At 45.2% G+C, this 21,922-nt stretch overlaps 2 protein-coding genes and 1 long non-coding RNA gene across 11 annotated transcripts in view; 2 read left to right on the forward strand and 1 right to left on the reverse strand.

The window, feature by feature from the left end:
* Cdc16 (cell division cycle 16) overlaps positions 1 to 4,365 on the forward strand; it is a 26,377-nt gene extending 22,012 nt beyond the window's left edge. The window contains exons 17-18 of one of the 7 annotated variants that reach the window (XR_013423558.1): positions 56 to 392; positions 3,052 to 3,164. Coding sequence is in view for 3 of the 7 variants with exons in the window: in XM_078016385.1 (XP_077872511.1) it covers positions 302 to 392; positions 2,958 to 3,217 (351 nt within the window). In the remaining 4 variants the exon portion in view is untranslated. Of the gene's footprint in view, positions 1 to 55; positions 393 to 1,057 lie in introns of all 7 variants that reach the window. The other 6 variants (XR_013423557.1, XR_013423559.1, XR_013423560.1 and 3 more) reach the window with 6 other exon arrangements.
* Positions 1 to 6,351, reverse strand: part of LOC144365239 (uncharacterized) — a 7,180-nt gene extending 829 nt beyond the window's left edge. Inside the window, exon 1 of the long non-coding RNA XR_013423562.1 lies at positions 6,033 to 6,351. This is a non-coding gene — a long non-coding RNA (uncharacterized LOC144365239). The remainder of the gene's footprint in view (positions 1 to 6,032) is intronic.
* A 117-nt stretch (positions 6,352 to 6,468) lies between these two features.
* On the forward strand, positions 6,469 to 20,484 carry Upf3a (UPF3A regulator of nonsense mediated mRNA decay). 3 transcript variants are annotated; one of them, XM_013366219.4, is made up of 9 exons: positions 6,470 to 6,722; positions 7,421 to 7,527; positions 8,345 to 8,451; positions 11,631 to 11,729; positions 11,846 to 11,956; positions 14,318 to 14,373; positions 14,462 to 14,623; positions 19,487 to 19,647; positions 20,071 to 20,484. In XM_013366219.4, the coding sequence occupies exons 1-9, from the start codon at positions 6,519 to 6,521 to the stop codon at positions 20,372 to 20,374; spliced, it is 1,311 nt and encodes a 436-aa protein (XP_013221673.4). In that variant the 5' UTR covers positions 6,470 to 6,518; the 3' UTR covers positions 20,375 to 20,484. The 3 variants fall into 3 exon arrangements, with proteins under 3 accessions (XP_077872514.1, XP_013221673.4, XP_005342403.5); XM_005342346.5 differs by having other exon boundaries at positions 6,471 to 6,722; positions 14,462 to 14,620; XM_078016388.1 differs by lacking the exon at positions 14,318 to 14,373 and having other exon boundaries at positions 6,469 to 6,722; positions 11,846 to 11,928.
* The last annotated feature ends 1,438 nt before the right edge of the window (positions 20,485 to 21,922 follow it).

Genomic DNA, 21,922 nt, shown 5'->3' on the forward strand with positions numbered 1-21,922 from the left:
TGTGTATTTGAGTATAATTTATTTCTCTGTTATCTAATTAATGCTGTATCCTCAGAGGGCTTTCTGTGGAGACTTCTTGGGTGGTTTCGAGCAAAAGAACCCAACAGTGATGAACCTCCATGGCCCTCATGTGCCCTCAGCAGTCATCAACTTCTGCTCAGTCTTGGATCTGTGTCTGCATCAATACCCCCAACACCCCAACCATGGAGTCCCTGGAATATGTTGAAGTGAATCAACGAGGGAATATTTTTTAAACAAAAGAGGGGATTACATCTTAACCTTGCTGAATCTTTTTTGACAGGCCCTTGGTCTTAGGCGAGATGACACGTTTTCTGTTACAATGCTTGGTCATTGCATCGAAATGTACATTGGTGATTCTGAAGCTTACATCGGTAAGATTGTAATTGCTCTTGTTGGCACTGTGTTCCATGTTTTAGATTGTTATGTATCTCTGCTTTGGTGTTTTGAATTCTCATCCAAGGTTTTAAGTATTTTTCTGCCCTTCTACCTACATTAACATCAGGAAGCTCCATTTAATTCCATATAGCTATGCAGTGGGAATTAGTTTTGAGTTGAGTACTTGCTACATTGAGAATGCTGTATACATGTGTGAAGCATTGTGTTACAGGAGAATTGATTGAACCACACAGTGGAGGAAAAAAATCTTTGAATGTTCTAATGAAGAAATGAAGGGCTTTGGCCTTTTCAGGGTATAATAAAATGTTAGTGTTTACATTTCAGTAACCTTAGGATGGTTTGCATTCACTACATGTGGCATGTAGTACTTTTTTTTTTTGGTAATCAGTAATGGGATGTCTGATGGAACTACTACACTGGGCACTCCTTTAGGTATAGATACTACAAGATAAGGTACAATTAGGTTAGTGAGAACTTGGTAGGCAGAGTATTAATAAGACGTAAGCCCTAAGGGGAAGAATACAATAAATTGAATGATAACATTAAGAACTTCTGTTAATTACAAGTACGATTAAGAGAGTAGAAGACATGCCACAGAAGTGAATTACAATATGTAACATGTCAAAGAATTTACTTCTAGAGTGCAAGAGATCTGCAAGCCGAGGAGCAAAGGTTAAACAAAAGTGGACAAGCTCTTAAAGAGGACCTTCACAAAAGCTGGTGCCAGGAAGTTATGGAGCATGCGCTGGTATCTACCAGCAGTATTCTCAGGGGAGGTGGAGTCGACACCCCAAGGAGCCATTGCACACTCCAGATGGCTGAAGTTACATAGCATTGCTCCCTGAAGAGCTGGAGTAGACACCCTGAGAGACGGCTGCATACCCTGCAGATGACTGAAGTTAACACATGCTTATATGGAGCAGCTGAAACTCTGTATATTATCAGTTACTGGTTGAGTTATAAATGGGTAAATTTCCTAGAAAACATCATGGCTATTAAAATTATCAGTTATCTCTCGCTACATTAACAAGGCACTCTAAAACTTAGTGGTTGGATAGTTTTTGTTTTTTGATGGAAGACCTCTTATTGGGCCTTCATCCTAGGCTTTTTGATAGTGTGGTGGGCTCTGGGATGTAAAGGACAAGAACTGAAGCTTCAAGACCTCTTGAAAATCTGTGAGTTGTGCAACATCACTTCTATCACCTGCTCATTAAAACAAGTCACATAATTAAGTTCAGAGGCACAATGGAAAGGGATGTCCAAAGGTGAGGATGTAGGGGTTATGATTCATCAAAAGGCATTAGGATATCAAGTAACCATATGTAATTGTACTGCTGGGTGAGCCCAACTGAAACAGTGCCAGAATTGATCGGAGATAATGTGCAAGATTGTTCATCCCATGCTCATGATTGTACCTAACTGTTCAGCCGTGGGAGAATGGAGAAACAAATTGTGGTGTGCTCAGACAGTAAAACACTGTACAGTTAAAAAGACAACTGAGTCTTGTAGCAACGTGAAGAATTTCACAGTCTGAAAAAGCATATGCACTGAATACTTGTAAGTAAGTCTAAGTGGTGGTGATGGAAAAATCAGCGTGGTGAACTGCAGTCTTGGGAAGCTGGGAGTGAAAGCACAGGTAGCTGAATGAGTAGGCAGTGTTCTGCACTTCTGCCTGGTGGTTATGTCAGATGCGTATGTAAGAATTCTTGCAGTTGTGCACCTGAGAGGAAGTACATGTCACTCTTCATCTTATAGCTCAGTTCTTCACAATGCTGGTCAGTTCTGCTGCTCAGCAGCCTCTGTGACTCTGTGAGCTAAGCAAGGACTGAAGGTGCCATGAGTGAGGGATGACTCCCTGCTCTCCAGGAAGTGGTCTCAGTGAGATTTCCAAGTTATCACTCACTACTAGTTTTATTTTTAGGTTTGCATGTAATTAACTGCCAAAATACTCAATCCTGAAAGCTATTAGTTTGAACTATTTAAAATTGTCAGCTATGTCAGAAGTTATTGAAACTCATGAATCTGCTCAGATCTGTCCAAACATGTATTATTGATGTTTTTTTTTTTTTAAGATTATTTATTTATTTTATGTGGTGCTAAGAATTGAACTCAGTGCCCCATGTGTGTTTGGCAAGCCCTATACCACTGAGCCACAACCTCAGCCCTGTTGTTGTGGTTTTGGTATGTGGAAATGCATTTCCCTTGAGGTTTCTGAGAGAGTGAGATTGATGACTACCCAAGAGGCACACAGCCAGTTTCTCTCTATAGCAGGGAAGCAGAGTGGTGCTTGTGGGCTTCTTTGGTATTTAAGGGGCTTTGTGAACGCTGACAGGGATCCATAATCACATGTGCTTTCAGAGATCCTCTCAGCGTTTCCCTTGAAAATGGTGGAAAATGAAAGAGAAGGAGAAGAGACTTTTTCCTTCTATTCTGATCTTGGAAGTCAGCTTGACTTATATGGTAGAGGCGGTGTGTATACTGATGGAAATGGCAAATCAGTGATGAAATTTCTTTATTCTAATTGTGGTGTTTCTTTTTAGGAGCAGACATTAAAGACAAATTAAAATGTTATGACTTTGATGTGCATACAATGAAGACACTAAAAAACATTATTTCACCTCCGTGGGATTTCAGGGAATTTGAAGTAGAAAAACAGACTGCAGAGGAATCGGGGCTTGCACCACTGGAAAACTCCAGGAAAACTCCAGATTCCAGACCCTCCTTGGAAGAAACCTTTGAAATTGAAATGAATGAGAGTGACATGATGTTAGAGACATCCATGTCAGACCACAGCACATGACTGCAAACAGTGGTCCCTGGTGTAGGTCAGTATTCCCTTGTGTCCTTGCCATGTCTTAAGAACTTTCCACTTGCTAACATGAACCCAAACTACATCTCTATATTTAGGATCAGAGGCCTGCCTTAAGAGACTGGATAGCACACCTTTGCAACAGATCTTTTTTGATTCTCTGAACCTATAAAATAGTTACATGTAGTGGAATAAAGAAGATAAACATCCATTATGTCTCTTATTGGATAAACTTCTGTTTTGGTCTAACTTTCTCTTTATGGAAAAGTTGGCATCATGGTAGAGAGCTTCTGTTGGTCCCTTCCCCTTGTCCCATGTCAACATCCTAATAACATTTGTTGTGGCTCAGATATCAGTGGTGTGGCCCTGTTAACAGCTCCCCAGATACATGCTGCTTTCACTTATTGTGTCCCCTTTGCACTCTGGTCTGGGGTTGACTCCGTTTGGAGGAGCGCTCCTCAGGTGGTTTTTGGGACCTCCCTTGATTTGAGATTGTTGGCTGTACTTCTTGTGATTGGATGAGGATTATGAATTGGGTAAAACTCAATACAGATGAAGTCTATTCCTCTTCACATTTGACACAAACCTTGGTCACAGTGGTGTCTGCCATGTTCTGACCTGTTAATTTCCTTTTTCCTTTATGTGCTTTGTGGGGCAGAAGGGCTGAGCTTCATTTCTTGTAGGGGCAATATCCATCCATACACATTTCTTCTTGAAGATCTGCCTCTTCTTTCCTATTTATTTACTAATTCAACCATTTATATTGACTCATGGGTACTTATTTCATATTTAGAATTATAAACCTACACAGTATCACTTATTTTGTGGCTTAAATTGTTTTAGCTTTAGCCATTGGGTGCTCTTTCAGCTTGATTCCTGTGACATGCTCCCATCCATTTGTTTTCTGGGTTTTTTTTTTTTTTCTAGTATTAGATATAACATAAACTATGTACTGTACTTAATAATAGTGTGTCAATATTGGTTTATAATTGTAACATTACACCAGTACAAGATGTTAACAATAGTGAACGCTGTATAGGCAGAGGGAGAGAGAAGCAGTATATGGTCAGTGCTTTTTGTTTAGTTTTTCTGTATACCTGAAACTGCTCTAATAAATAAAGTCTCCTATTGGAAACATACTGATCAATCTCTATATGTGTATTTTTTAAATTTCAAGTGTACAGCTTGGTGGCATTAATTAGTTTGCACTGTTATGCAGTCATCACCACTATTTCCAAAATGTTCTCATTATCCCAGGGAGAAACCCGACTCATTAGGCAATAACTCCCTACTCCTCCCTCAGCCCCTGGTAACATCTAATCTACTTGTCTCTATAAATTGGTCTATTCTAGATATTTAATGTAAGGGAAATTACAATAACATTCTTAAGATTTATTAAACACAAAGGTGTTGCATCTTTAAATTTCATGACACCATGTGGTGCTAGGGAAACCACATTATCCTAAAGGTGTAGAAACAAAAGTATCTGTGCCCTCAGGGAGCCACCAGAGTGACCAGGGTTCTTGAGTTCTGCTTTGTAGTGTGTAGATGATAAAGAACGTGAGTTTCCCCACCTTTTTTCACACACTTGTTAGAATGACAGCTTTTTTTTTTTTAATAACTTTTTATTCTATTTATTTTTATGTGGTGCTGAGGATCGAATCCAGTGCCTCATGTGTGCTAGGCAAGTGCTCCACCACTGAACCACAAACTCAGCCCAGATGATATAGCTTTTTTTAACTTTAACACTTTAGTAAATGTTAAAGGCTGTTTTGGCCTGTTTTTATCTTTTAGAATGTTTTGCACTTTTCTCACATAATATTAAGACTGAAGATGGAATTCATGTGAAATAAGCAAGTGATAATTGGTCATAAGTCATTTTTAATACATCACAGCTAAATTACTATAGTATAGGTGCACCTGAAATCAGCCATAGCAGAATTGATTGAAATGCCCCATTAAATTAGGTGTTTTAGTCAGCTTTTTTTGCTCCTGTGACCAAAAGACCTGACAAACAATTTTAGAGGAAAAGTTTATTTGGGGCTCACAGTTTCAGAGGTCTCAGTCCATATACATGGCTGACCTCCATTCCTTGGGGCTGAAGGTGAGGCTGAATATCATGGTGGAAGAGTGTGATGGAGGGAGGTGGCTCAGGACATCACACCAGGAAACAGCACTCTTCCCAACATGGCAAAATATAAACCCCAAAGGCACACACCCAGTGACCCACCTCCTCCAGCCACACCCTACTTGCCTATAGTACAACCCAGCTAATTCCTGTAGGGGCTAATGCACTGATTAGGTCCCAGCTGTCATAACCCAACCATTTCACCTCTGCCTTCTTGCAGTGTCCCACACATGAGCTTTTGGGGGACACTGGGCATCTAAACCATGACACTGGGGTCAAGAGAAAAGTTTTTGTACAGTTTTATACATTTGGCTAGTGATTTGTTTTTTGGAAAGATGTTAGAATTTTTTAAATACATATTAAAAGTTATACAAGACAATTTTAAAATTTTTTTCATAACTGAAATTAGCCAAGGAGTCTTGCTGTGACTCCCAGGTGGGAGTTTCATTAACCACATAGTCTGCCCATTTACTCAGTCTCTTCTCTCAAACTCTTCCAGTCCTCTCTTCAGTGGACACATTGCCTACTTTTTCATAGAAAAACGCAATTATGACATTTATTCACAGTATCATTAATAAATAAGGTGTTATAAGAGATGAACTTTACTAGCAAGTGAAGTGCTCCCTTAAATACCCAACCTTTTTTTCTTAAGCTATTTAAAATGTATATTTTTTCTACCTTCGTAAGCAGAACAATAGTATCTCCTTATCCAACACCCTTGAGTCTCGTAGCGTCTCAAAGCTCCGTTATTTCATTCTTCAGTTTCTTCTTTTATTTATGCTTGAAATACTTGGGAGAAAGATGTGATAGCCAAAGGGAAACGTGAACCCACAGGAAGGTGAGGCACGAGAACCGGTAATGAGCTGCAAACCGGGCTTTCAGGTGTCGGTAACCGCGGCTGCCAGGGAAGCCCGCCGCAGGGAAGCGGTACGCAGGGGCGCAGTTCTGCAGCCGCTCATTTTCTTAGGATGAAATTCGGCCTCAGCGCCTGCCCGCAGGACCGGGGCACCAGGTAGCGCGCCCGGGAACCAGACCTCTGGAAGCGGAGGAGGACGCCGAGAGCCAGAGGGGTCTGGCAGCATGCCCGGGGGCGGGGCAGTGGCGGCCGACGTCTCGCGAGGTTTCATCCTCGCGCAGGCGGCAGCGGCTGGCGGCGAGTACGGGATGCGCTCCGAGAAGGAGCGGGCCGGAGGCCCGGGCGCGACCGTTGGTACCCGGGGCCCTGGCGGGAGGGAGAAGCTGTCTGCCGCGGAAGTCCAGTTCCGCCGTGAGTCACCACGACGAGAACCCGAGACGCCAGCCTCCTCCTCTGGCTGCGGGGGCGGGGCCGGTAAGCCTCGCGAGGAGAAGAGGACGGCCCTGAGCAAGGTGAGCTGGGCCTGGGGCGGCGGGCCGCGAAGCCTCGCGAGAAGAGGGCGGCCCTGAGCAAGGTGAGCTGGGCCTGGGGCGGCGGGCCGCGAAGCCTCGCGAGAAGAGGACGGCCCTGGGCAAGCGTGGGCGGGACCGGGACCGCCCTGAGTAAGGAGGGGCGGGGCCCCGACGGGCCGCCGGACTTCTGTAGGAGGAAGGGGCAGCCCTGCGCGAGGCGGGGCCGGGGACTGGATGGCGGGGAGAACTTCACTAGGAGAACGGGACGGCCCTAAGCCATTGCGGGCGGGACCAGGGGCCGGCGGGGCGGGGTGCAGAACTTCCTAGGAGAAAAGGCGGTCCCGGGGCGGGGCTGACGGAGTGGGGAAGCTCGAGGCCAAAGGGCGGCCCGGAGCTGGTGTGGAGCGGACCTGGAAGGGCGAGGTGTGCCTGCCCTGGGGAGGCTGGCTCTGTGCAGGTGAAGGCCTGGTCCGCGGGGGACTGCGCCTTGACGCTGGTCCTTCTGGTGTGAGGGGTGGCAGTGCCCAGGTGGGGAGCAGGCCTCCCAGGCCCGCGGCACCCTTGGTTGCAGGGTGAGATGTGCTGGGCGGGGGTGACCTTTGGCTGGAGGGTGGGATGCACACTGAGGCTGGCCGGTCTTCCGGCTGGCGGTCAATTGGGGGACGCCCCCGGAGTGACAAGCCGGCGTTGTCCCTCAGGTGGTCCTCAGACGGCTGCCACCAGGCCTCACAAAGGAGCAGCTGGAGGAACAGCTGCACCCACTGCCTGCGCACGACTACTTTGAGGTGGTGGCCGCAGACCTCAGGTAGGTTTTGGCGCCAGGTTCGTGGTGTGGGCGAGAAGCTCAGGGTAGCAGCAACCCACTCCTTTTCCATCTCCCCACAGGACCCAGAAGTTCTCACAGACTGCCTTCTGCAGGACATTCCTGAGTTGGCAGGGCATTAATGGAACTTAGCAAGAGCCCTCTGTGATGTCCTCACAGTCCAAAAGTTATTTGGTGACACCAGACCTTACTCCATGTAGCTTTAAAGCATGTGAAGAGAGAACAATTGGTCAGTCCTGCATGTATACCCTGGTGTTGCTAGTGAAGACCAGTCCCCAGGTGGCCTCGGGCTTCTCCTAGCTGCCACACCTGCCAGCTGGGTCCTTCTCAGTGCCTGGACATACCTGCCTCTGTCTAAGTCCCTATTTAACAGAGGTGGCTATGAGATAGGGGAGGAAGGCTGAGTTTGCTGTAGACCCCATACTGTGTGCCGCTGTAAGTACTAAAGTGCCTGGAAGTGCCTCTTCTTCGGTATAGATGGTACAGTCAGCATTCTCTTCTCAGAGGGCACAGTGGCCTGCCTGTCCTGATGCCACAGGTGACCTTTGTTTCCTGGCTCTGCACAGTGGCAAAACTAGCCCAAAACATTCTCCCCAGTAAAAAGCCCGCAGGTTGTGACTTATTTGTGTTTTCAGTTTCTTGCAGAAAAATATCCAGATTGTTATAATTAACTGAGAGATGAACCTTTGACAGAAAGGCTTTATCTGAAGTAGTTTGCCATTTCCAGAAAAGAAGAAAAAGGGCAAAGTTCCAGGAGTATTTCATCTTTACTAACTGCTTCTGCTGTCCTGTATTTCAGTCTGCACCCTCATCTGTACTCCAGAGCATACATTAATTTTAGGGACCCTGATGACATCCTTCTGTTCAGAGACCGTTTTGATGGATATGTCTTCATTGGCAATAAAGGTTGGGTTCCTGGCTTTTAAACTCTTCTAATGAAGATGGGATGTTTGTGAGTTTTGATTAAGAAATTCTCAGTCATATAAAGTAATACCATAAAATTTGACTGCTACTGTATCATGTGCTGATACATTAAAAACATTATAATGAGGGCTGGAGTTTTGGCTCAGTGGTAGAATGCTTGCCTGGCATGGGTGAGGCCCTGGGTTTGATCCTCAGAACCACATGTAAATAAATAAATTAAATAAAAGATCCATTGACAACTAAAAAATATTTTTAAAAAAAACATTAAAATGATAAACCAAGGAATTCTAGAAATTGTGTGATGATGACAAGGTTATCATTAGAAAATGGAGTTTTTTGAGTCAATTCTCTGGATAAATGAACTTTATGTCAGAACTAAATTATTTTTCCTGTAATTGAAAGAAAATCTCTAAATGTATCTATATCTTGTCTTCCTAAATGAAGTATTCTGCAGTGTATTTTTTTTTATTGGTTGTTCACAACATTACAAAGCTCTTGACATATCATATTTCCTACATTGAAGTGGGTTATGAACTCCCAATTTTACCCCAAATGCAGATTGCAGAATCATGTCGGTTACACGTCCACAATTTTACATAACAATTACTAATTGGGCATTATGTAAAATTGCAGTGTATTCTTGATTAACAGTTCTTGATAATGTTGTGGGGAAGGGGTTGAAACTGTGACTGATTGTGCTGGGTGGTATTGCCTGGGGGCTGCCTACCCTTTCTGGGTCTGCTTTTGGTGTTTTTCTTTCTCCTCTCCTGTCACATGGTCCTGTGCTGTTGAGTCTATAAATCATGATGGCAAACTGTTTTCAGCCCCCGACTGCCTGCCTCTTGCCATTCACCTCCCCTCCTCCACTGAGGGTGTCAGGCTAGAGGAGGTCATTAGAGTGGCAGAGCTAGGGGCCAAGACATAGTCAAGTAAAGGGAAGTTTTAGTACTTGAACTATTGGGACATTTGTGTTAATTGCGCTGTTCTTTGTCTTTTTTTTTTTTTTAACTTTTTAAAAATATTGGTAAAATATAGATAACAAAATTATTGATTTTTCCTTTTTTAAATATACAGTTCAGTAGTGTTAGGTATATTCACCTTATTCAACTGATTGCCAGGATTCCCTGCAGCTCACAAAACTGAAACTATAACAGTTAAATACTAACTCCACATCCCTCATCCCCAGCTCCTGGCAACCCCAGGTCTATTTCTGTTTCTGGGGTATGAATTTGACTACTCTGCATACCTCTTATTAGTGAATCACAGCATTTGTGTTTCTGTGACTGGCTTATTTTTGTGACTTAGAATAATGTCTTCAAGGCCCATCCATGTTGTAGCGTGCTACAGAATTCCCTTCCTTTGTAGGACTGAATAATATTCCAGGTTTTAGCTGTGTGAACCTGAGTGCACAGATAGGTCTTTGAAATTCTTCTCTGAGTTCATTTGTACAAATACCCAGAGGTGGGATTGGTGGGTATACGGTCACTCTATTTTTAGTATTTTGAGGAGCTGCCAAGCTGTTCCCCAGTGACTACGCTCTTCTGCACTACCACCAGCAGTGCACAAGGGCTTCTGTTGTTGTTCTTCCTCACCAGCATGTATTTTCTGTTTGGCTCTCATATCGCATTGTGATTTAGATTTGTCTGTTGAGGCAGTCTCATACTATGCATGCTAGCCTCTTGTAGATAATCTTTGGGGGAATACTCAATTCAAGTCCTTTGTACTTTTCTTTCTCTCTCTCTCTCTTTTTTTTTTTTTTTATGGTGCTGGGAGTGAACTTGGCTTCATGCATGCCATGTAAGCACTCTACCACTGAGATACATGCTGAGCCTGCTTTGTCTGTATCTCAGTCAGTACCTCTCTGTGGCTGAATACAAGTCTGTGTGCATGCTGGATGTTAGCCTCTTCAGATATAAGATTCCCAAACATTTTCTCCCATTCCATACATTGTTTTTATTCTGTTGATTGTATTCTTTAATGCTTGGAAGTTTAAAACTTGGTGCCAATTGATCTATTTTTCTATGGCTGCTCTTGCTTTTAGAGTTGTATCTGAGAACTTATTGCCAAATCCAGCAGTTTAGGGCTTTTCTGCTACGTTTTTTCCAAAGAGTTTTAAGCATTTCATTTAGGTTTGTTCCATCTTAATTTTTGTGAATAATGTTGGGTAAGAGTCCAATTTAATTCCTTTGCACCGGATTCAGTTTTCCCAGCACCATTGTTGGAGAGTCCATCCTTCCCCCATTTAGTCATGACAGTCTTTTCAAAAGTCACTTAAACATAAATCCAGGGGACTTTCTGGGCCCTGTGTTGTAGTTCCCTGGTGGGTATGTCTGTCTTTAGGCCAGTACTACGCTGTTTTGATTACTGTACTTTGGTAGTAAGTGTGGAAATCAGGGAGCATTCTGCTGTCTTTAGCATGTAACTGCCATGTCCCGGGAATCGGTGCAGGAGGGAGTTGACATCGCCCCTGCTGAAGTGCCATTTTCATTCTCATTCTTGACTTTATTCTGTGTAGTTGAGGTTGGCACACACAAAAAAAATGTTTTCCAGATAAATAGGAATCAAAAATCAATCACCTGACCATTATTGACATTACTGAAAATAATTATTCATTAGATTTGGCTCCAAGGTGCTAGTGCTTCATGTGTTGATCAAACATGTGACAGATATTTTTCAGTGAGCATCTGTTTTCTTTCTCCTGCTCCAAACAGTAACAAATCAGTTTCTACTGCTTCCATTCTCTACATTTTTATTGGAAACAAATTTTATTTGGAACATGATACATACCCTTGAAGCACCCTTTCCCTTTAGTTCTGTGTCTGTTATAAGCCAAGTAATTTCCTTGAATTGTATAACAGATTGGTAACTGAATTAACCTTTGAAAACAACAAAAAAAATTATGTAGCTAAGTTGGCTAAAGATATTTCAGTGACAAGAGTGTTTGGAAGGGGTGGGGAGGTCAGTCTGGTGAAATCCACCCTTTCAAGTTAGCAGTCTGAAGATCTGAATGTGTTCAGCCATGAAGCCCCACAATGGGGCATGTCATTAGTGAAGATTGTCCTCCTACCACCAGCTTGTCCTTTGTTCAAGTCTGGAGTTTGCTTGATCTTAGGTGAGTGAGCAAGGCAGAGTTCAGAGTTTGGACTGTGTCTTGGTCACAGGCCTGGAGTACCCTGCAGTGGTGGAGTTTGCCCCATTCCAGAAGATAGCCAAAAAGAAGCTGAAGAAAAAAGACACTAAGACCGGGAGCATCGAAGATGGTAAGACTGTTGAAATGCTGGATCAGGAGCTGCGAGGTTAGACACCTGGCCCAGTGTCATCCTCTCCTGTGTTTGAGGAGGAATATGTTTATTTTTTTTCTTTTTTCAACTTACAGATCCAGAATACAAGCAGTTTTTAGAAACATACAGTGTGGAGGAAGAGAAAACCAGTGCCAATCCTGAAATCCTTCTGGGAGAGGTAGAGGCAAAGACAAGAGAACTCGTTGGTCTGTTTTTCTCATTTCTCTTTTCTTTATGGAGATACTCATATATAGAATATTTATTCCTTTTTTTCAAGATTACGGTAAAGATTTAGTTTGTTGTAGACTTGGCAGAATTGCAGTGTTTTTCAGTTTTTTTCTTAAATTTATTTTTTGGTTTGACACAATACCTTTATTTTATTTATTTTTATGTGGTGCTGAGGATCGAACCCAGGGCCTTGCACGTGCTAGGCAAGTGCTCTACCCCTGAGCCACAGCCCCAGCCCTAATGTGTTTTTCTGTTTTGACAGAAGGGTGGTTGACAGAGGGCATGGATGTTTCTGAGCTTTACTGATGGAGAGCACCTGAGTTTCTAGACAGTCACTCTAAGCCACAGCCTCTGAAGGATCAGTGCTGAAGACATGGGAGTGCTCTGGCCGTCTGGAGCCAGTAGAGATGAGGTGCTGCAGTCAGAAGAGTACCAAGCACTGGGGGAAGCCAGCCAAGCCCGTGAACACTCAGCCAGAGCACAGGGTCTAGTTAGGATCCAACTTAACCTTGTACCCCAGAAGCACACCTGTCACATCCCTAGACACTTCCCTGTGAATGCGAAGTCTCTTCTCTGTCACCAGGCAGATGCTGTAGTTGAGTGCCACATGCACCTGGCAGTGTCCTCCTTCCTCGCTGGTCTGCTTAGTGCTGGGCCACTCTACCAGGCCCTATTGCATCTCCACGAGACTGTTCCTGCTCACTTAAGACTTGTGTGATGTGACAGTCACTGTTAAATTTTATCTGTTGGTCTCATTCCATGTAAACTTCCTCTCCTTTCATTTTTCCACTTCCCCAAGGGACCATATTTTCAACTTTGTTTTCCCAGAGCATAGTAGTTTAGGAGTTGAGTACAGTTGAATGAAGAAACAAGCTGGAGGCTGGGACTTTGCGGGAGCAGAATGCATTATCTGCTGTGTGTTGAGAGGCATAGGAAGCCTGGTGTCTTCTGGGGTACTAGTTAGGGGCCTAGAGTGCTTCTAGGGAGCCACAGGAGCTGATTTGTTTGCTCCTGTCATTGCTGCATCCAGGGTGGATTGTGAATATCAAGGGACAGGCTTGGGCACTGGCTGAGAGGCTTGCGTACCCAGGAGGCTACTGGTACTAGACTGGGAGATGCAGCATATATTTTGGAGGTAAAATAGATAGGGAGGATAGGTGGATTGGTTGTAGAATATAAGTGACAAGGGCTGGGGATATAGCTCAGTTGATAGAATGCTTGCCTTGCATCCACAAGGCCCTGGGTTCAATCCCCAGTACCACCCCCCCCCCCAAAAAAAGAGCTAATAAGTGACAAAAATAATTAAAGGCTCCAAATTAAAATCATGAAGTGACCCCTATTATGAAGGGCAGACTCTGTCTGGATTCTCCTTGTTATGAAGGGCGGATTAGCATTTGTGGTATGCATTCTACAGTTTCTTCAGATTCATATAATGATGGCGCTGTTTTTGAACAGCAGTACTTATAGTATCATTTTCTGAGCTGCAGTCTATATTCTGATTTTACAGAGAATGAATGTACAGGTTGAGTATCCTATATCTGAGATGTTTTGGACCAGAATTATTTTGGATTTAGGATTATTCTGGGGGCTTGGAATATATGCATACATTTAATAAGCCACCTTGGGGCTGGCCCAGGTCCAAACATTCAGCTCCCATGTTTCAGCACACCTTGCACTTCACCTGCACTATTTTTCAGCACTTGCATTTTGAATGACTCATCACATGAGATTCGATGTGGGATTTTCCATTCAAGGTGTCAAATCAGTGTTCAAAAGTTTCAAATTTTGGAACATTTCAGATTTTGATTAGGGATGCTCAACCTGGATTATAAAAATTTGCAAGAACCTACAGGTTTATAACTATTGTATAGGAAATGGAGAAGTATTAAAGTGAATATATGAATTTATAATTTAATGATTTCTTTAAACATACAAAGACATATTTGTAACATTTGGCAAGTTAAACATATTGTTCTCATTTTACTTTTATACTGTCTTTGTGAATAGTATCTTATTTTATTTTTGGTGGTGCTGGGGATTGAACTCAAGGCTTTGTGCATGCTAGGCAAGCACTCTACCAAGTGAGCTATCTCCCCAGCCCCCATGAGTAGTATTTTATGACTCCTTTAAGAATCAAGAGCTGCATGTCTGCTGGGCATTTCCAGATTGCTTGGTTTATAGTAATGGAATAAGAACTCCCCTGGATACAGTGCACGCTCATGTAGATTTTTAAAATGACATATGTCCCCAAATTAAAAAGTTAAATTGGAAATTAGTATTTAAATAAGAAAATTTTATTTAGAAGTTACATGTGTGCATTATAGTTTTTTGTGTTTTAGCTAGAAGAACCACGCCTCTTTTGGAATATATTAAAAATAGAAAATTAGAAAAGCAGGTAGGTCTGGCATTTACCTGGTGAATATCCTTTTTGCATCTGCTGTTTCCATTCAGAAAACTTACACAGTACTTGTCCATACTTTCAGAGAATTCGAGAAGAGAAGCGAGAAGAACGGAGGCGGAGAGAGCTAGAAAAGAAACGTTTGCGGGAAGAAGAAAAAAGAAAGAGAAAAGAAGAAGAAAAATGCAAAAGAAAGGAGGCAGATAAACAAAAGAAGACTGCTGAGAAAGAAGTGAAGATCCAGGTAGTTGTGAGGAACCATTCCATTTTTTTTTTCCAAAAACAGTTTCGCTATGTGAATTATGCTTTTGAGGTCTTTTAGGTCCTTAGAATTTTAAGCAGATTTTCAGTTGACCTAGTCTTTATTGTTAGAGCTCCCTTTCCATTCTATAGCTGGGGTTTTTAAGGCTGTGCCCAGCCCCAGGGGCTCCTGGACTGTCTATGGGGACCACAGGACCTGGAGAGCAGAGGAGCCCACATATGGGGTATCTACTCACATCTTTCTTTAAAGAAAAGTTTTCCTGGCTGAAAAGTACCCATTTAGAACCACTGTCTTTCCATGTGCTCAAACTTGGGCTCATCATTCTCTTGTGGTGACAGCTCTTTCTCACCTAGTATCTCTTATGAGGGATGTATTTGTTCAAATGCTTCAAGGGGATTTTTCTTTGTAATATGTGTTGGTCAGAATTGGGATCAGCTTTGTCTGCTTGGGACCTTATTAAACCCAGATTTCAGTCCAATGTGATTGTATCTAACTTCACAGAGGTACCTTAAATCCTCTGTGAAGTTAGGTACCTTATAGAGGCTCGATAGAATTGTACAACATAAAGAAAAAGAAAAAACATCAGGACTCAGGGAGAGTGGGAAAGAGACAGCTATAGCACAGATTACTTTCTGATACTAGTCAGAAATAGAAAATTTGGTCAGAATCATGCTTCTCAGAAAACACCAGCTCTTCCAGGAAGTGGAGTTTTCTCTGGGTCTTTTTTCTAAGAGAATCTCTCCTGGGGATTCGCTAGCCACAGAGAGGACAGTTTCTCAGCAGCATCCTACAGAAGCACGCACATATGTCTACCTGTCAGGACTGCTATTCCCAGAGTCTCACAGCTTGACCTGGCCAGGGCATCCTGGCAGTGCTGTGCATCTCTGGGCACTGCTGCTGGTGCTATACCTGAGCTGATAGAGTGTCCCCCTTGGTATTTGCTTTTACCATCTTGAGGATGAGAAGGGGAAATGGACGTGGGAGACTGGACATGGATTCTTAAAACTGCACATGGAAGTCATGCATGTGATCTTCCCCATGTAAGTGGCCAGGACAACTCACATGGCCCCTTAGTTCAGAGGGAAAGCTTGAGACTACTGAAGACTGACATAGCTGCTGAGGACTGTGTCTCCAACTGTCTCTAAAAGCTTAAGGACATTTGTGCAAAGTAGACTTCATGATGGGACAAGAGCCAGGCCACTCAAGCCCACTTGCTTCAAAAGTGGAAGCAGGTTCTCCAGGTAGGCAGGTGACCATTTGTGCCAAACAGCCACCCATAGAGTTCAAGTTGACTGGGGTAAGAAGTGGATGCAGATCTGTGTTGGTTTAAAATATATAGTGCTATTGAAAACAGAGAGCCTAGCTGTGACTACATAGACAGACACCTGATGGGTGGATCAGGGGTTTTCCTCAGGAAGCTGCTTGGAGCGAGCGCGGAGAGTTCTCTGTGTACGTGTGGGTCAGGGCTCATGCTCCATGGTACAGTGAAGTCTGGCCGAGAAGGGAGGTGCCCATCTGCTGTGACCAATGCCGCCAAACTAGCAGGTTTCAGCGAGGGGCATGGGATATTTGAAGGAAATAAAGAGTCAACACATGCAAATCGCTGCTCTCTGGTGGCAAAGCAGGTCTAAAAAATTACACCAGCAATCTTTATTATTATGTGTCTCTAAATCAGGTTAAATACTAGGCAAACATTATTCTTTGTATTCATGAAAGTTACAGAGTTAGCAAGAGTATGCAGCTATTTCCTCAGTCACATTCTACAGTTGCAGTGGGCAGTGTCAGGAGCCTTGTGCATCTCTCAAGAAAGTCCAGTGTCTAAAGTTACTAACTCACTTGCCGATTAAGGAGCAGCGGAACTGGTGAAATGTTGTTATCTTAGCAGGGAAGTTCCTTGGTTCCCAGGAGCTGCCTTGCCTGTCAATAAGGTTGAAGCTGATAAGACTCCAGCATGGAAGATATCTCCATAGCAACTAGGCATCCATGCCTTTGCACAGAAACTTTCCCAGTCCCCAAGTATGCCACAGTCATGAAGTCATCAGGGACCTTAATCTCAGATACTGGTCTCCCAGTCACTGTCACCGCTGTCTACACCTGTCATTCCAGAACTCAGTTCTGTCTTATTGTCGTGTCCAGGAACACGGAGGGGACACCCTGTGAACCTTAGCAGCTAACCCAGTGCCTGATGTTTTATAGTCCGTAGATTACCACTAGTTTTTCAAAAAGAACCATGGAAACTTGTAGTCTATAATTTCAACTATAATTTTTAAGTAGGACTTTTGAAGTATTTGGAGTATAGTGTTTTATTTCCGTATTTTTGAGTATGCAATTAAAATTTAAAATAAGCTAAATAAATAAATAAAATTTAAGTCAACAAAAGTAAGTCCAGCATCCTTCATAGGAGGAAGAAATTAGAACATGACAACAGCTAGACTAGAGGAAGAGCTAGGCAGGTCAATCCTGAGAACAGCTATGGCTCCCAGCCTGAGGGTGGAGGGAGACTCATGAGTGAGGTCATCCACCTGTTTAGCTCTTAACAGGCAGGTGTGTGTGATTTGGGATCTCTGACTTGTGAACCATCTGGAGAGTTCCAATTTCTTAAGAACCTCAAAAATAAAACCTGCAGCAATGTCAAAAGAAGTCATACACACAGCCTAAGGGTGATGTTCACAGAGAAAGGAGCACAGGGGCCAAAGCCCACAGGGAGCTTGATGGGGAGGTTGGGTCCCAGAGATGCAGATAGAATCCCTGAATCAGTGGTGGCTCTAGACCAGTTATCTGGAGAAGTTCTGACTGGTGTGTGTGAGTGATTGGGGTGTGCATATGTAGTGCAAGCACAGAGCAGGACCTGATTACATGTATGAGCATCAGCACACTTGTACCAGACAGGAACATGCCTGACCTCAGCAGCCCTTGGTCTCTGGAAGCCTCGCGGTGTTGCGCTTCCGGAGCCCATAGTGCTGTCCCCACTATCTTCCTCCTGGCTCACCCTAGCCCTGCTTGCTTTGTCCTTCTTAAACATGTGGACTGCTCTCCCCAGCCCTGCCCTGGCTGCTGCTCTCCTGGCCTCAGTTTCTGTCTCACCTCTGCAGAGTCTCCCTTCTTCTGTCCCTCTCCCTGGGTCTCTGTGCTTCTCAACTCTGGTTTAGTATGTATGTGGAGCTTTCCACCTCTACCTGAACTGAGCTTGTTCCTCTCCACCCCTAGGAGGACTACTGTCTTGGCTAGAATGCCAGCCATGGTGTGGAGGGACATCTGTCTCACAGCCACATTCCCAGTGATCAACAGAGGGTCCTCATGCCCAGTCTCAACTGGGACACTTGGTCTCTGCAGAGGGATGTGTCTTGTATGCCAGCAAGAGAGCCTCAGCCTGGGGACTGGTTGCCAGGAAGACCAGGGTGGGCCTGGAGAGTGGGGCCTTGAGCCCACCTGCAGTCTCCCAGGAGGGCTGGTGACTATTAGTCACTAGCAGCTGGGGACTTAATCCTGCCTTTGTGATGAACCTCAGAATAACACCTAAGATTCCTCCAGGTTGGTGAACACGGAGATTCTGGATGGGTTTGAGTTGGAGTCAGGGCACATGGCCCCCAGCAGCCACACCAGGGAGGGGCTCCCAGTTGCACCTGTACAGTACACAGTGGTGGGAAGTGGAGTACCTCTGAGTTCTGTAAGTCCTTACTGCTTATCCAGTCTTTGCCAGGATGGGTAAGAGGGTCAGAGGCACCAGTGACAACCTGAGTTCTGCACCTGGAGTGGGAACCTGCCTGGGGACAGACACCAGGTAGATGTTCTCGTAAGTGTGAGTAACTGCGGTTTTAGGCACATGAAATTATTTGTTGAGTGAAGGGGCATGGAGACTATTGTACTTCTATAATGCTCATATTTATCTCAGACACACTGCTGATGTAATTTAAAGAAAGGTGGACAGTTCCCTAAAAAGGAATGTCGAAGGTCATGACTCCACACAGCTGCAGGAAGAGGGCATTGCTGGTTGGCATCCACAGGGTGAGAGACAGCTGGTGCTTGTCTCGGGGATTCCTTCAGTGGAGCATGCCATGTCAGGGGCTCTCCTGCACTGCAGGTTTAAACACGCTCCCTTCATGGTGAGGACAGAGGTCTCCAGAGCGCACCTCCTAGTGGTGCACGGAGTCTCTGTGGTGCTGGGCTCTGGGGAGGCCCGTGTGCAGATGTCCAATCCCTGCTTCAAGGAATAGAAAAGGCAGTGTTTGAAAACTATAGACTGGAAGCTGGGGATGTAGCTCAGTTGGTAGAGTGCTAGCCTCACATGCACAAGGCCCTGGGTTCAATCACCAGCACCACGAAAAAGAACTGACAACCATAGATGTTCTAAAGAACAGACCTGTGGGTGACAAGAAGGGGAATGCTTAGAGTTCCACCACCAAGAATGGTGATCAGTGAGTGTCAGAGCCTGCGGGCATTGGCGCTTCATACCACCTGAGGGCCGGAAGTGGTCTGGAGACTGAGGGCATATGTGCTCATGGGCCAGGCTGCAGTGGTCTGACCCTTCTTGGTGTCCCCCATTGTTGAACGAGCGTGGCTGTGTTGTGTGTACATAAAACCAGATCATGGTGGCTGTTCTGTTCTGTAATGTTCTTTTATTGCTAACATGAGCATCTTTTCATTTCAAAACATCATTTTTCATAACTGTAGAATACTTCATTGACAAATCCACTGTGTGTTGAACCAAAAACCTGCTTTTTGTACCTCTGGTTTAATTCTTTAGCTATTGAAGCATTTGGGCTTAATATTGATATGCATTTTTAATTATTTAAGTTTCTTTTATAATATGCTCTGGAATGCTGATTTGTTAACGTTACAATTTCTCAGCTTCTTAAGAAACCAGAAAAAGGAGAGGAATCAACCACTGAGAAACCAAAAGAAAGAGGAGAAGAAGCTGGTGTTGGAGATGGCAGGCGGGAAGCCCACGCCCCCTGCACAGTGATGAAAACCAGGCTCCTGGAGAGCCTGCCGGAGGCGCTCAGGGAGAAGTGAGTGAACTTTCCTACCACCCGTGGCATGGATCCACAGTGTCAGCATGTGTCATGTGTTCTGGGAGTCTGGAGCGTGCTGCTCTCATGCCTTTGCCTCAGTCTTGCCAGGAGCATGGTGGACACGGGGCCTTCTGTCAGGTTGCACCCAGTCAGCAGGGCGCCCTCTTCAGCCTGCACTCAGGCCTGCAGGCACTGCCTCCATGGGCTGTCCTCCTGTCAGGTTTGCCTGTTTGTTCTTCCAGCACCCAGTCTAGCCCAGTGTTTCCTGCTGGCCAGGTCTTTGTGGTAGAGAAGTAGATCTTTGGTGCTTGGTCCTCCTGCTCCTGCTTCCCCTTGCCCTTGCCTCCTTCCTTACCCCTCTTCATGGTTCTATGGAGGGGGCTGAGATGTAGAGGCAGCGTCTGTGTTGTTGGCCCACAGGTCACAGGATGACAGTGATGGAGAGCAAAGGGACCTGGAGAGAAGACCTCGGGGGAGAGAAGCTGAAATGCTGAGGTGCCACCTGGACAGCAGCAGAAAACATGGTGCTCACTCTGAGTTTGACAGGTTTGCCAGGAGGAACGAAGATGAGCTGAGATGGGCCAGAGGGTCCACCCAAGATAGAGGGAAGAAGGGGCGCCAGGACGGGGGCATCCCCATGGAGACGGCAGAGCGGCTGGCCAGGGAGAAGGAGGACAATGGCCTGGCCCCCAGGAAGGAGCGTCTGGGAAGCAAGGTGCTCTGAGCCCCTGGGCTGGTCCTCCCGCAAAGCTCTGCTCCAGGGCATCCCTGTACTTTGGCAGTCTCATGACTGCGTTTTCCAAATTATCTTATTAAATCAAACAAGAGAATCTGCCTAGCGTGTAGCGTTCCTGCCTAGTGTGTAGCGTTCCAGGACGGGTCTCCCACCGCGTGAGGCCCCCGCCCGTAGATTGACTTGTCATGATCTTCTGGAGCTCTCGCTCTCTTGGGGCACATGAAACCTGCAGTGAGCACAGGGCAGAGCCCACCGTCTCCTCAGAACCAAGTTGCTTTTCACCAAGAAAACTGTCTTGTTTAGTCCAGCTAGACATTTAACCCACTGACTTCAGAGTGAGACCCTAGCATTTACCCTTCAGACAACAGGAAAGCACCAGTGGCATGCACACGGCCTCCAAGCACCCAGTGGACATGGTGTTGGGTCCCGCTCAGCCCAGTGACAGCTTCTCTTTCACTTTTTTTTTTTTTTTTTTGGTGCTGGGGATTGAACCCAGGGTGTCTTACCACTTAGCTACATTCTTAGCCCTTTCTGTTTTTTATTTTGCAATAGGGTGCAAGTTGCTGAGCCTGGGTCTCCAGCTCATGATTCTCCTACTTAAGCCTTCTGAGTTGCTGGGATTATAGACCGCTGTGCCCAGCTGAATTTCACTTTTGTTTGGTCGCATTTTCCCAGAGAAGCATTGGTACTGTATTGGTAACAGAACTGGGTTCCGCGTCCATGCTTGCCCAGCCTGCTGAGCAACTTGACTGTCCTCTGTCTCTGGTTTGTAATTTTAAGAATATGAATGGGAATTTGATGTGTGACCTTGGAGACAGGCTGTCTCCATTCCATTCATTTGCAATCCACTGGAGCTGAATGTTGGTGATGTTCATTTGTCATGTTTCAGAGGAGAGCTTCATGCATGACAGTCTTATAGTACTTTGTCTTATAGTACTTGACATTTCTGTAAACCCCTTAATCTCAGGGGACAGCCATGGGCCTTTTTCGAGAGAGCACCTTCACCTGCTTCCCTCCTAGCTGCCTGTGTAGGCAGTGGTGGTAGTCTGTTAGTCTTCAGTGGCCCACAAGGCCTGCCCCAACATGGTGTGTTGAGGCACTTTGGGATGACAGTTGCTACTTAGGAGGCCAGGATGCAGACACCACCCTGGGGAGGATGAGGCCCTGGAATGTAGACCAGGTGCCTGCTGAGCCTCTTTCTGCTCTTCTCACTGGTCTAAAAAGAAGTAGAACACTTGGAGTAACTTCCGGGGGCCCCACACCCAGCCCAGCACTAGGTCATGGTGAGCAGTGTGTCTTAACAGAGGAGAGCTTGTTTGCAGGTCATTCAGGTCACGTGTGGGGCCCCTGGTGGCCAGGAGGGTGCTGGGCAGGGAGCCTGCTCCTGGGGCTCTGGGCTGTGAGGGAAAGAGGATTTGTCTCCTCCCTGTTGCTCCAATGTGGTGGAAAGCTGGCTGGCCTGTTCCAGAGAGGAGCGCCTCAGCCTTGGTATCCTCAGCCGTAGTCGTGTGCTATGGCCGTGTACCCTTGTGCCCT

The sequence above is a fragment of the Ictidomys tridecemlineatus genome, chromosome 6 (genome assembly GCF_052094955.1).
Source record: "Ictidomys tridecemlineatus isolate mIctTri1 chromosome 6, mIctTri1.hap1, whole genome shotgun sequence".
NCBI classification, from domain to species: Eukaryota; Metazoa; Chordata; class Mammalia; order Rodentia; family Sciuridae; genus Ictidomys; species Ictidomys tridecemlineatus.